The 12,814-nt window shown below is 33.1% G+C and overlaps 1 protein-coding gene across 1 annotated transcript; it reads right to left on the bottom strand.

The window, feature by feature from the left end:
- Positions 1 to 5,060: 5,060 nt before the first annotated feature.
- LOC143394709 (olfactory receptor 11H6-like) lies at positions 5,061 to 9,213 on the bottom strand. The gene is made up of 2 exons (XM_076849364.2): positions 9,165 to 9,213; positions 5,061 to 6,040 (listed from the first exon to the last, which is right to left on the bottom strand). The coding sequence occupies exons 1-2, from the start codon at positions 9,211 to 9,213 to the stop codon at positions 5,061 to 5,063; spliced, it is 1,029 nt and encodes a 342-aa protein (XP_076705479.2).
- Between the last annotated feature and the right edge of the window lie 3,601 nt (positions 9,214 to 12,814).

Here is a 12,814-nt window from a genome sequence, read left to right as displayed (position 1 = left end):
GAAACCATCAAAAGACTACCAACCAAGAAAAGCCCAGGACCGGATGGGTATACAGCTGAGTTTTACAAAACCTTTAAAGAAGAACTAATACCAATACTTTTCAAGCTATTTCAGGAAATAGAAAAAGAAGGAGAACTTCCAAATTCATTCTACAAGGCCAACATCACCCTGATTCCTAAACCAGACAAAGACACTTCAAAGAAAGAAAACTACAGACCAATATCTCTAATGAACCTAGATGCAAAAATCCTCAATAAAATTCTGGCGAATTGGATACAAAAACATATCAAAAAAATTGTGCATCCCTGGGATGCAAGGCTGTTTCAATATATGGAAATCAATAAATGTTATTCACCACATTAATAGACTTAAAGATAAGAACCAAATGATCATCTCCATAGATGCAGAAAAAGCATTCGACAAAGTACAGTATCCCTTTATGTTCAAAACTCTAGGGATCAATTGCTGTGCAAATGATGTGATTCTGCAATCTGTATATGGGGTAGAAATGGGAGCGCATATCCCACTTGAATCAAAGTGTGAAATATGATATATCAAGAACTGTGTAATGTTTTGAACAACCTACAATAAAAATTAATTAAAAAAAAAAAAAAAACTCTAGGGATAACAGGAACACTCCTCAATATTGTAAAAGCAATCTATGCTAAGCTTCAGGCTAGCATCATTCTGAATGGAGAAAAATTGAAGGCATTCCCTCTAAAGTCTGGAACAAGAAGGGATGCCCTCTCTCACCACTTCTGTTCAACATAGTTTTCGAAACACTGACCAGAGCAATTAGACAGACGAAAGAAATTAAAGGCATAAAAATAGGAAAAGAAGAACTTAAATTATCACTATTTGCGGATGACATGATAATATATTTAACAGACCCAAAAGGGTCTACAAAGAAACTGCTAGAGTTAATAAATGAATTCAGCAAAGTGGCAGGATATAAAATCAACACGCATAAATCAAAGGCATTCCTGTATATCAGCAACAAAACTTCTGAAATGGAAATGAGGAAAACCACCCCATTCACAATATCCTCAAAGAAAATAAGATACTTGGGAATCAACCTAACAAAAGAGGTGAAAGATTTATACAATTAAAACTACAGAACCCTAAGGAGAGAAATAGAAGAAGATCTCAGAAGATGGAAAAATGTACCCTGTTCATGGATAGGCAGAACTAACATCATCAAAATGGCGATATTATCCAAAGTTCTCTACAGGTTTAATGCGATGCCAATCAAAATCCCAACGGCATTTCTTGTGGAAATAGATAAAGCAATCATGAAATTCATATGGAAAAACAAAAGACCCAGAATAGCAAAAGCAATTCTAAGCAGGAAGTGTGAATCAGGCCGTATAGCGATACCAGACTTCAAACTATACTACAGAGCAATAGTAACAAAAACAGCATGGTACTGGTACCAAAATAGGTGGGTGGGCCAATGGTACAGAGTAGAGGACACAGAATCCAATCCACAAAACTACAATTATCTTATATTTGATAAAGGGGCTAAAAGCATGAAATGGAGGAAGGATAGCATCTTCAACAAATGGTGCTGGGAAAACTGGAAATCCATATGCAACAAAATGAAACTGAATCCCTTTCTCTCGCCATGCACAAAAGTTAACTCAAAATGGATCAAGGAGCTTGATATCAAATCAGAGACATGGCATCTGATAGAAGAAAAAGTTGGCTACGATCTACATACTGTGGGGTTGGGCTCCAAATTCCTCAATAGGACACCCATAGCACAACAGTTAATAACTAGAATCAACAAATGGGACTTACTCAAACTAAAAAGTTTTTTTCTCAGCAAAAGAAACAATAAGAGAGTTAAATAGGGAGCCTGCATCCTGGGAACAAATCTTTACTCCTCACACTTCAGATAGAGCCCTAATATCCAGAGTATACAAAGAACTCAAAAAATTAAACAATAATAAAACAAATAACCCAATCAACAAATGGGCCAAGGACCTGAACAGACACTTCTCAGAGGAGGACATACAATCAATCAACAAGTACATGAAAAAATGCTCACCATCTCTAGCAGTCAGAGAAATGCAAATCAAAACCACCCTAAGATACCATCTCACTCCAGTAAGATTGGCAGCCATTATGAAGTCAAACAACAACAAGTGCTGGCGAGGATGTGGGGAAAAGGGTACACTTGCACATTGCTGGTGGGACTACAAATTGGTGCAGCCAATTTGGAAAGCAGTATGGATATTTCTTGGAAAGCTGGGAATGGAACCACCATTTGACCCAGCTATTCCCCTTCTTGGTCTATTCCCTAAAGACCTAAAAAGAGCATGCTACAGGGACACTGCTGAATCGATGCTCATAGCAGCACAATTCACAATAGCAAGACTGTGGAACCAACCTAGATGCCCTTCAATAGACGAATGGATAAAAAAATGTGACATTTACACACAATGGAGTATTACTCGGCATTAAAAAATTACAAAATCATAGAATTTTCAGGGAAATGGATGGCATTAGAGCAGATTATGCTAAGTGAAGCTAGTCAATCCCTAAAAAATAAATGACAAATGTTTTCTTTGATATAAGGAGAGTAACGAAGAACAGAGTTGGGAGGAAGAGCATGAGAAGAAGATTAACATTAAACAGGGACAAGAGGTGGGAGGGAAAGGGAGAGAGAAGGGAAATTGCATGGAAATGGAAGGAGACCCTCATGGTTATACAAAATTACATACAAGAGGAAGTGAGGGGAAAAGGGGAAAAAACAAGGTGGAGAAATGAATTACAGTAGATGGGGTAGAGAGAGAAGATGGGAGGGGAGGGCAGGGGAGGGGAGGGTGGATAGTAGAAGATAGGAAAGGCAGCAGAATACAACAGACACTAGTATGGCAATATGTAAAACAGTGGATGTGTAACCGATGTGATGCTGCAATCTGTATACGGGGTAAAAATGGGAGTTCATAACCCACTGGAATCAAAGTGTGAAATATGATATGTCAAGAATTATGTAATGTTTTGAACAACCAACAATAAAAACTAAAAAAAACAATAAGATAGTAGAAAGATAAAGAGACAAAATACAGAATGGGAAATATTATTTGTAAACTATGCATCTGACTATGAGGATCCATATCCATAATACATAAGAACTCAAAAACTCAACAGAAAAAAAATAAAAGAAAACAAGTAAGTTGACTTTGAAATGGGCAGTATATGCCAGCAACTTTGGGGCATGCCTGTTATCTCAGCAACTTGATAGAAGAGTCAGGACAATGAGAATCAGAAGTTGAGGAACAGCCTGGACAACTTAGTGAGACTCTGTTACACACACACACACACACACACACACACACACACACACAAAATGGGGATAGATATTGTAGCTCTGTAGTATCTGTAGTTTGATGTTCCTGGATTTAATCCTTAGAATCACCAATTAAATAAATTTATACAAGTAGGCAATTGATCTAAATAGACATTTCTCAGTAAAGAAAAGACATACAAATTGTCAAAAGGTATATCAGGAAAGGTTCAACATTACTAATCATAAGAAAAACGTAAATAAAACCACAATAAAATATTTTCTTGCTCCAGTAAATAGAAGAAGACTAAAGTTAACTAGTGCTGTTGAGGATGTGTCAAAGAGAACCATTGTAAATTTTTGATGGAGGTGCAAATTATTACAACTACTTTAGAAAATGAGTTGGAAATTTCTGAAAAAAATTGAAAATACAAGTACCATATTGTTCAGTAATCCCATTCCTGGTTATATGTCCAAATGAAATAAAGTCAGTGTCTTGAAGAAACATCTGCATGCCGATATTCATTGAAGCACTGTTACCTTGTGTTAGACCTTGTTTTATTAAATGTAACACCAAAATTACATCTGACAAATAAAAGTTAAGCAGATTAGTCGAACTTCAACAAAATACAAAGCTTCAAAATACATAATTTAGAATATAAAGATAGCCCCCAGTTTGGGAGAAGTTTTTATCAAGTTATGCATTACTAAAATTATGACAAGATATATATCATCTTATGAAGGTGGATATATCATAATTGCAATGATGAGAAGATGACTAAATTGAAAGAGACTCAGAAGTTTAAAATATTTCTTCAAAGAGAACTCTTCCTTTTTGCAAGAAATACATAAAATAGGGATCAGCACATCAGTCATTAGGGAAATGTCCATGAAAATCGCAATAAAATGCCACTTTGCACTGATTGAGATGGCAAAAGTTAAAAAGACAGAAGATAAGTAGTGTTGGCAAAATACAGTGAAACAGAAATTCCTGTACATTGTGAACATTGCTTTGGGGGAATAATTGGTCATGGTCTTTCTGAGAATGGTCAGACAATTCCTCAGAATGCTGCATAGAAAATTAACATATAATTAGTTATTTCATTCTTAAATACATGTTCTCATGAAGTAAAAACATATATTCCTATTCACAAAAAAACTTGTTCATGCATTATTTATGACATCACTGAAGCAGACTCATTAAATGTCCATCAAAGGTGAGGGGAAAAGAAAAGTGGTCCCATTGTCTTTGAATTGAATGTTATTCAATTACAAAAAGGGTGGGATTGCAGCAAGAGGAAAATTCCTGCTAAAAGTTTGAGTCACTAGTGTTCTTCAGAAGATTGGAAGAAGGCAAATCCAACAACTTCTGTAATAAAAACACTACCCTAGAATTGCTATGCCAATTTATAATATATTAATTTCAACTCAGAAAAATTTTTTAGGAAGAAATGTAAATGCAGGATGATTGTCTACATGTGTGTGTGTGTATCTGAGAAAACCGAAATTTTTGAGAGAAAAATATTAACTAGTATGAACTCTGAAAGCCAGAAAGATGTTATCATTTTCCATTGACTATAGTCTTTTACTTGGAAGAACTTTATTATTAATTTTTTATCTAATAAAATGAACAAATGAATATAGTTAACTTTATAAACAGGTTTTTGAACTTCATTATGTTCCCATTCCCAATAAAGATATTTTTCTAGTTCTGTAAATACAAACAAAAAATCAAAGTGCTAATTATTTATTTGGGTACACAGCTTCTTTAATAACCTTTGCCATGGCTCTGTGGAAATTTCACAATTCTGAACAGTTTTCTCAGGGCCTCTTTCATCTCTTTATTTCGTAAACTATAGATCAAGGGGTTGAAGAGTGGAGTTAACATGGAGTAGAACAAAGTCACAATTTTCTGCATCCCTGCTGGATTTCCTGCCGTGGGGCTCACATACACAACCATGAGGGAGCCATAGAAGAGGGATACTATAGCCAGATGGGAGCCACATGTGGAGAAAACCTTTCTCTGGCCTTCTGCTGAAGGGACTCTGAGTACAGCTCTGATCACCAGGGTGTAGGAACTGGTAATGAAGAGGAAGGTGGAGAAAATGAGGACTGAGTTATAGATGGCACAGATAATTTCAGTGCCAGGAGCTGGTTCACAGGACAGCTTTATAAGTGGTCCTGGGTCACATAGAAAGTGATCAATTTTATTTGCACAACAAAATGGGAGCTGAGAAACTAGGTAAACAGGCAAGAGGAAGTACAAGAAGCCACACACCCAGCAGCCAGCTCCCATTCTGAAGCAGTTTTGAACAGTTATGATGGTGGAATAGTGCAGGGGTTTGCATATTGCAAGGTACCTGTCAAAGGCCATGACAGACAAGAAGAAAGTCTCAGTGGTGCCCATGGAGAAGAAGAAATAAAACTGGAGGAAGCATCCAGAGAAAGGGATGTCATGATTCTCAGAGAGAAAATTGGCTAGCATATTGGGGACAGTAGAGTTAATAAAACAGATCTCCAGGAAGGAAAAGTTGGCCAGCAGGATGTACATTGGTGTTTGTAGTCGATAGTCCCACCATACAGCACAGATAATGCACAGGTTTCCAATTAGGGTTGAGATGTATGTTCCAGAAAAGATTGAAAAGAGGAGGATCTGAATCTTCCAGGTGTAAGGGAAGCCCAAGAGGATGAATTTACTCACAGAGCTGGAGCAATTATTTACATTCAAATTTTTATTTGTTCCTAAAGCTGCAAAGATAAAAGATTTCCATGTGAGAAGTGATCTTATATAATGTGACTTTTTAAGACAGATTCCTTGAGTGGGTTCACATTGGTATTCCTTTCAAAAATAACAGATTATTCATGCAGATATATTTACATGATTTTCAGATACTCATAGTCCTACCCTAGACACACCAAACCCAAATTGAAAAGAGGAAGAGAGGGTCTGGAGCCAAAGGAAGTTACCACCCATATGTTGGTTTTGACCAAAACAAAGCAATACAAAACAGTAGATACAATTTTAGGTCCAGTGGTGAATGAAAGGAGAAAATAAATATACTAAAGAGAAAAATCATTGTTTGTTACATACAAAGATATTACATTGATTGATGTTCAATATTCTTTGCTCTATTTGTGAGAGGAATACTTGCTCCCATACTGATTTGAGGATAATATCTCAGTGTATCTATAGAACTAAAATATATGCATAGGATAATTCATTTTAGCTTTGTTGTATTAGGTTAAATGCTTTCTTTCTCTGTATATTTCAAACCGTAATTTAATTAATAATTGAGGTGAGAAATATTGAATGATTAATAGAATTTTGACATTCATCTCATTGGTAAAATATATTTTCTTAAACTATTTTATATAACAAGTAAAAATATTATTTTTAACAAATATGGTTATGGTAACACATAACTTCATACATTGCAAAGATAATAAGAAGGAATAGGTAAACAAATTTCAGTCTAAAAATTTCTTCCAGAAAAATGGGCATGTCTGCTATTTGTAGTTCAAAGAGTGGGAAATCCCACAATGTCATTTCAGGTCTAATCATAAATATAATTTGCTAATATATTCTCTTAATTTATTCCCCAAATAATAATTAGAATTCTTTATAATATCATCATCATCATTTAACCCTCTAAATAAAATTAATAGGAATATGTGAGATATATCATATTTTGTCAACCTCTTGAATACTTTGTAATTGGAATGGAGGGTGATTGATCAACTCTCATCTGGTTTGTATAGCAAAATGTAAATAATCAATGCTGATAGTAAAGAGAATTGGTTTTCAAAGTGTGGTCCAGGAATGGTTAGTGGTCTTTGAGAATCTTTCAGGGAAAATAGATAAAAATTATTATTATTTTACATCAAAATTATTTTTATAATAATGTTAAGATAATATTTGGTTTTCCATTTTGCATTTTTTTCTTTATTATTAATTTGGAGTTTTCAAGGCTACAGGATACATGATATCACAAGAGACCAACCAGAGAAGTAGATATGATACAAAAATCTTTATTGTATTAAGACAAACAGTAATGATATTGGCAAAAATGTTGTAAATTGAAACTCTTCTCAGTAATTTGGGTGAAGTCACTTTTACATAAAATAGTCATCATTTGTCTTTATATATGCCTAATTAATTACTGCTGCTATTTTAAAATTAATTTATAAGCAAATATTCTCCAGGTTTAATTTCCAAATAATAAATATTATTGGCAATAACTCACATAAATGCAAGTTATGTTGTGTCCTTGAGAGTTTTTAAGTTATAAGCATGTCCTAAAATCAATATTGGATAACAACATTCCTAGAAAAATCTTAGCCTCTAAAGAATAATTAAATGCTATTCATAGTCATCATAGCAAAAAGTATCTTGGATAAGAGTCTCATGTAGTCCTTTTGTTTGTTTTCATTTTTCCTTTATTATTTTTTTTATTGACATTCCCAATTTTAGCAGTATTATTAATGGGTTTCATATACAAATAGCAATTTTAGAAGCGTAATCTTTTGGAGATAAAGCATATGCCAATTTAAATTCCCCATTCAATATTTCAGAATGTTAAGACTTTAACATACAGAAAATTAACCAACCAATAAAATAATAATATTATTCTATTTGTATCATATTGCTTCATTTTAGTTTTAGCATAGCATAGAGACATGGAAGTTAAATGAAAATAAATTGACTCATTCTTAAAATATTCACCATGTGTCTATTAATTCCAACCCTGGAACTCAGAAATGTAGATGTTTTTTAAGTTTTTTTTAATAGTTCTGTAATTTGAAAAGCAATTTTTTTTCATATCAGGAATCAAACCCACGAGCATTTAACCACTAAACCACATCCCCAGCCCTTTTTGTATGTGGAAATAATTTTCCTGAACTAATTATTTTATCCAATTTTCAAAGCAATCATTTATAACACAGACTGATGCTCTCCATGAGTGAAGAACAGACTGCAATTCAATGCCAGTCAATCAAACCCTTGACATTTCAATATTCTATTTGCTGATGATTTTGAATTTTCATTCACTCTACTTCTTTTTATATGTTTGAAGTTATGTCTCTATCCTTGTGCCCACATATTTCTATTTGCTTTATCGGTCTTTCTCTAAGGGTCATATATAGTTTTGTTTGTACCATTCCATATTTTTTTTGTTTTATATTTCATTCAACTGTGACTCTGTTGTCTCCAGATTTCAAACAGCATCTGCCTAGAATCTGTTTCTATAAACTATAATTAAAAGACAAAGAATATGTTAAAAGATTGGACTAATATCAATCAGTATCTCAATGCAGAAAAAGCTACTGATCATCTGAAAGATTTCACCAAAAAAACTCAAACCACGTTCTGTAATAACATTGTCCTTCATAAAATCTCAACTCTATTCTATATGATGTCATTCTTCATTAATTTTACAGTTGAGATAAAAAAAATAAGATAGATACTGAAATCGAATATGTATCATTTACAAATATATGTAAAATTCATTATGTTCACAAAGGGTGTTCCTCTAAATTTTCAATCAAAATGTGAATAAAATGTCCTTGTCTATGAGTCCCTAAAATTATCAGGAAGTCAAGGGGTTCATGCAATGTTGTGTTATATTGTAGTAAAGGAAAAAATGTCCACACTCATTTTAGGAGCCTTTCCAAATTTAGGGTACAAACCCTTGTCACATATAGTAGAATACAAAAGGTGATGTGAGAAGAGCTTCAGCAAATTTAACTCTGAGATAAAACCATGGCTTTTATGTGGAAGAAGTGATTATCTTATAATTCACATACTATGTGGTAGAACATAAAACTAGAGTAGAGTGGAAGAAGGGCTGAAATCCGGTGGATTATACCTTACCTGAAAAGACAAGATAGGAATCATAGACACCTGTATCATTGAATGCCATCTTCCACTTCAGAGCTCAAATTCTGATCTCAGATCTCAGAGAAATAAAGTCATGCTTCAAGCATTACTGTGGGAACTCATGAACTGCTGTAGAGGCTTTTTGGAGAACATTATGAGATTAATAAATTAAGTATGAGGTGTTTGGGTCTGCTAATGTCAGTTGAAAAGACAGCAGGCAACTTGACAATTGAAAAGAGAATGCTGATCTCCCATTGTCCAGGCAGAAGGTAATGAACCAGTAAAATATGAACTGGTCATCTCTGGGGAGTGGCTCTGTAGAGAGGGAACTTACAACAGTATTTTTATGGAGCATGGTATTATGTTCAGCACTTTATTCACCATGCTGAAATATATCAAATATCTTTACTTACCTCTTACTCTTTTTCAAGAATTTTTCACATAGCATATAAAAAGAAATAGAATCCAGTAAAATTATTTGGCTGGGTGTAAGTTTGGTTTTAGTAGAAGAAAAGCACTCTTTTTTTTCTGGTGAAAAAGGGAAAATTGTGACTCTAGCAGTGAGACTTGTTTCCCAACTTGGAAAAATGTCCTCAATTTGCAGGTTATCAGAGAGAGGTTACATTCCAGTGTACTGCTCAACCTGATTAAAGACTCATTTCTAAGTCATTTGGTGTTAATTACCTTGTATTCACACCACTACAAGATGACCACTGTCTCTTTGAGAGATGCTTTCATTAGCTGTTTTTTTTTAATGACAAAGACATTTATGAAAATTTCCCAAGCATCTAAATATATTGTTAATATACAGATAATTCTTCAACTTATGATGAGGTTATACCCCGATTAAACCCACCAAAAGTTGAAAACAAAGTAAAAAAATCACAATATGCCAAGTCTACTCAACATAGCTTACTCTAGCTTAATTCAAATGTGCTCAGAACTCTTATAAACTCTATATTTGAGTAAAATTATCCAACAAAAGCCTGTTCTATTATAAAATGTCGAATATTTAATGTAATTAATTGAGTACTGCAAGAGATAAACAGAGTCACAGTATGTGTACTTTCACACCATGGCAAAGTTGGGTCAGGGAGTATCTGCATTTTAATGGCTCTGTAGTATAGCACTACTTTCCTACAGATTTGTAACAGTTTATTTAATAATTCCTTAATAGTTTAACTATTAGCTATGATTACCAGAGCTAAAATGGTTCTAAATACATTAACTCATATCTCTTGTAGAATATCTCTAAATAGTAGAATATGATCAAATAGAATTTATTTCTTTATTTTTTATATTATCCAACATTTTACCACTTTCAATAGCATATATGACTATAATTTTGGTTATTTATTAATAGAAAAATATAGAAAGGTTTTAATAGATATAGAAGTAGCATTAAATAAAATTAATTCTGATAAAATTCAGAATGAGCCAGAAATAAAAAGCAACTTCGAAATTTGTTAAATGCTTGCATTTTCAAAAACAATTGACAAAAATCATACTTCAGTAGTAAAACACATACAACAGAAATCCTTTTAATTAAATTAAAGAGAAATAAAAATGATCACAATTACAATCAGTGTTTCTATTCCAAGTGATTCACTACCTTTAAGAAGCTGGGTTCAATCCTCAGCACCACATAAAAATAAACAAATAAAATAAAGGTATAAAAAAATAGAAAGAGTATATTTCCATTACCTGCAGATTTTGTAAAATGAATGTAACTTGTTGGTCAATCAAGTGGAGGACAATTTTTAAAATTCCACTTTTTTTCAAAATGTATTTTATACTTCAATAATACATAAGACGTTTATATATTTATACAGCATAGTGTGATATTGATTACTATCTGTAATTATGGGATCACAATTACTAGCACACTCATCATCTCAAACATTTATTATTTCTTTCAAAATCTCAGTTATTTTGAAATATGAATTTAATTATTGTCAACCATTTACCCTACCATGCTATAGGAGATTAGAAGTTATTTCTACTATCTAATCACACTCCTGTACCCATTAATCATCCCAGCTCCATTCCCTTCTCCCCAATATTCTTCCCAGTCTCAGGTAATCACTGTTCTACTCTCTACATTTAGGGGATTGTGTTTTTTAAGTTTATACATATAAGTGAGAATATGCAGAGCTTGTCTTTCTGTGCATAACTTAATTCACATAACAGAATGCCTTTATTCTTTCTTAGAGTTGAATAATAATTCATTTTGTATAAATACCACATTTTGAAGTCCATTCATCTATTGATGGATCCCTAACTGACAACATTTCTTGGCTAATGTGAATAGTACTGCAATATACATGGAAATAGAGACATTTTTTCAACGTACTGATTTTCTTTCTATTGGATACATACCCAGTAATGGAATTGCTGCATCAAATTATCTATCTTGTTTCTTGAGAAATTTCTATACTGTTCTCCATAATAGCTATACTTATGTTCAGTCCCAGCAATAACATATGAGAATTCTCCTTTCTCTGCATTCTCACCAGCATTGTTTTTTTGTCTTTGTAGATAGTAGAAATTCTAATTTGAGTAAGACAGTATCTCAGTTGAGACAATATCTGATATGTTTCTGATTTGCATTTTCCTATTGAGATGGCAATATGATTTTCATCTGTTATTTTGTTAATGTGCTGTAGTTCATTGGTTAATTTGCACATTCAGAACCATCATTATATCTCAGGGATAGATTTAAGGTGGCCATGTGTAGTTAAACTCAATTTGCTAGTATTTTTTGAAGATATTTCCATATATATTCTTCAGAAATATTGGCCAACTGATCTCAAATTGAAATCTCCTATAATTTGGTGTCCTTTTACCAGTATCTTTTAAACCCCTTTTTTTTCACCCAACTTCCCTAGCCTCTGGTAACCAAAATTCTACTCTTTGTATGAGATCAATGTTTTTAGATTCTGCATATGAGTAATATCATGCAGTATTAATCTTTCTATACCTGGATTATTTGACAAAACACAATATCCTCTAGGTTTATCCAAGTTGTTGTAAACAATAAAATTTCTTTTCTTTTTTTTATAACTGGAAGATATTCCATTGTGTATATGTAACATATTTTCTTTATACATTTATGTTTGATAGACACAAGTTGATTTTATCTCTTGGCTATTGTGAGTAGTGCCGCTATAAATATGTGTGTGTGTGTGTGTGTGTGTGTGTGTGTGTACGAATGCACTTGTGTGTGTGTTTGTGTGTGTGTATAGACACCTCTTGACATACTCATTTCCTTTTTTTTGAATATATACCAGTTATTAGGCTTACTGAATGATGTGACAGTTCCATTTTTAATTTTTGAGGCACCATCACACTGTTTTCCATAATGGCTATACTAACTTACATCCCCACTAACAGTTTACAAAGATTTCTCCATATCTTCTCCACCAGTTTATCCTTTTTTTCTTTTTGATAATAGTTATTTTAACAGGAGTGGGGTGATATCTCTTTGTCATTTAGATTTGCATCTTTCTGATGATTAGCAATGTGTTACCTTCACATTAAAGTGATACAAAGTGTAATGGTGCTTTTACAATACTATAACATTATTTAAGTGTTCTCAATTTAACTATCTACTTACTTTTACCAGTAAGTTTTTAACTTTAAAT

This window comes from Callospermophilus lateralis, chromosome 3 (assembly GCF_048772815.1).
Source record: "Callospermophilus lateralis isolate mCalLat2 chromosome 3, mCalLat2.hap1, whole genome shotgun sequence".
Lineage (NCBI taxonomy): Eukaryota > Metazoa > Chordata > Mammalia > Rodentia > Sciuridae > Callospermophilus > Callospermophilus lateralis.
The sequence above is the reverse complement of the archived record's forward strand: the minus strand, read 5'-3'. Positions and strand labels throughout refer to the sequence as shown.

Bases quoted from the DNA above. Each gene is read 5' to 3' on its own strand.
- LOC143394709 (XM_076849364.2), bottom strand. From the start codon at position 9,213: ATGGCATTCAATGATACAGGTGTCTATGATTCCTATCTTGTCTTTTCA. The intron at 6,041-9,164 runs GTAAGGTATAAT...TTATCTTTGCAG, and splicing joins TTCCTATCTTGTCTTTTCAG to CTTTAGGAACAAATAAAAAT.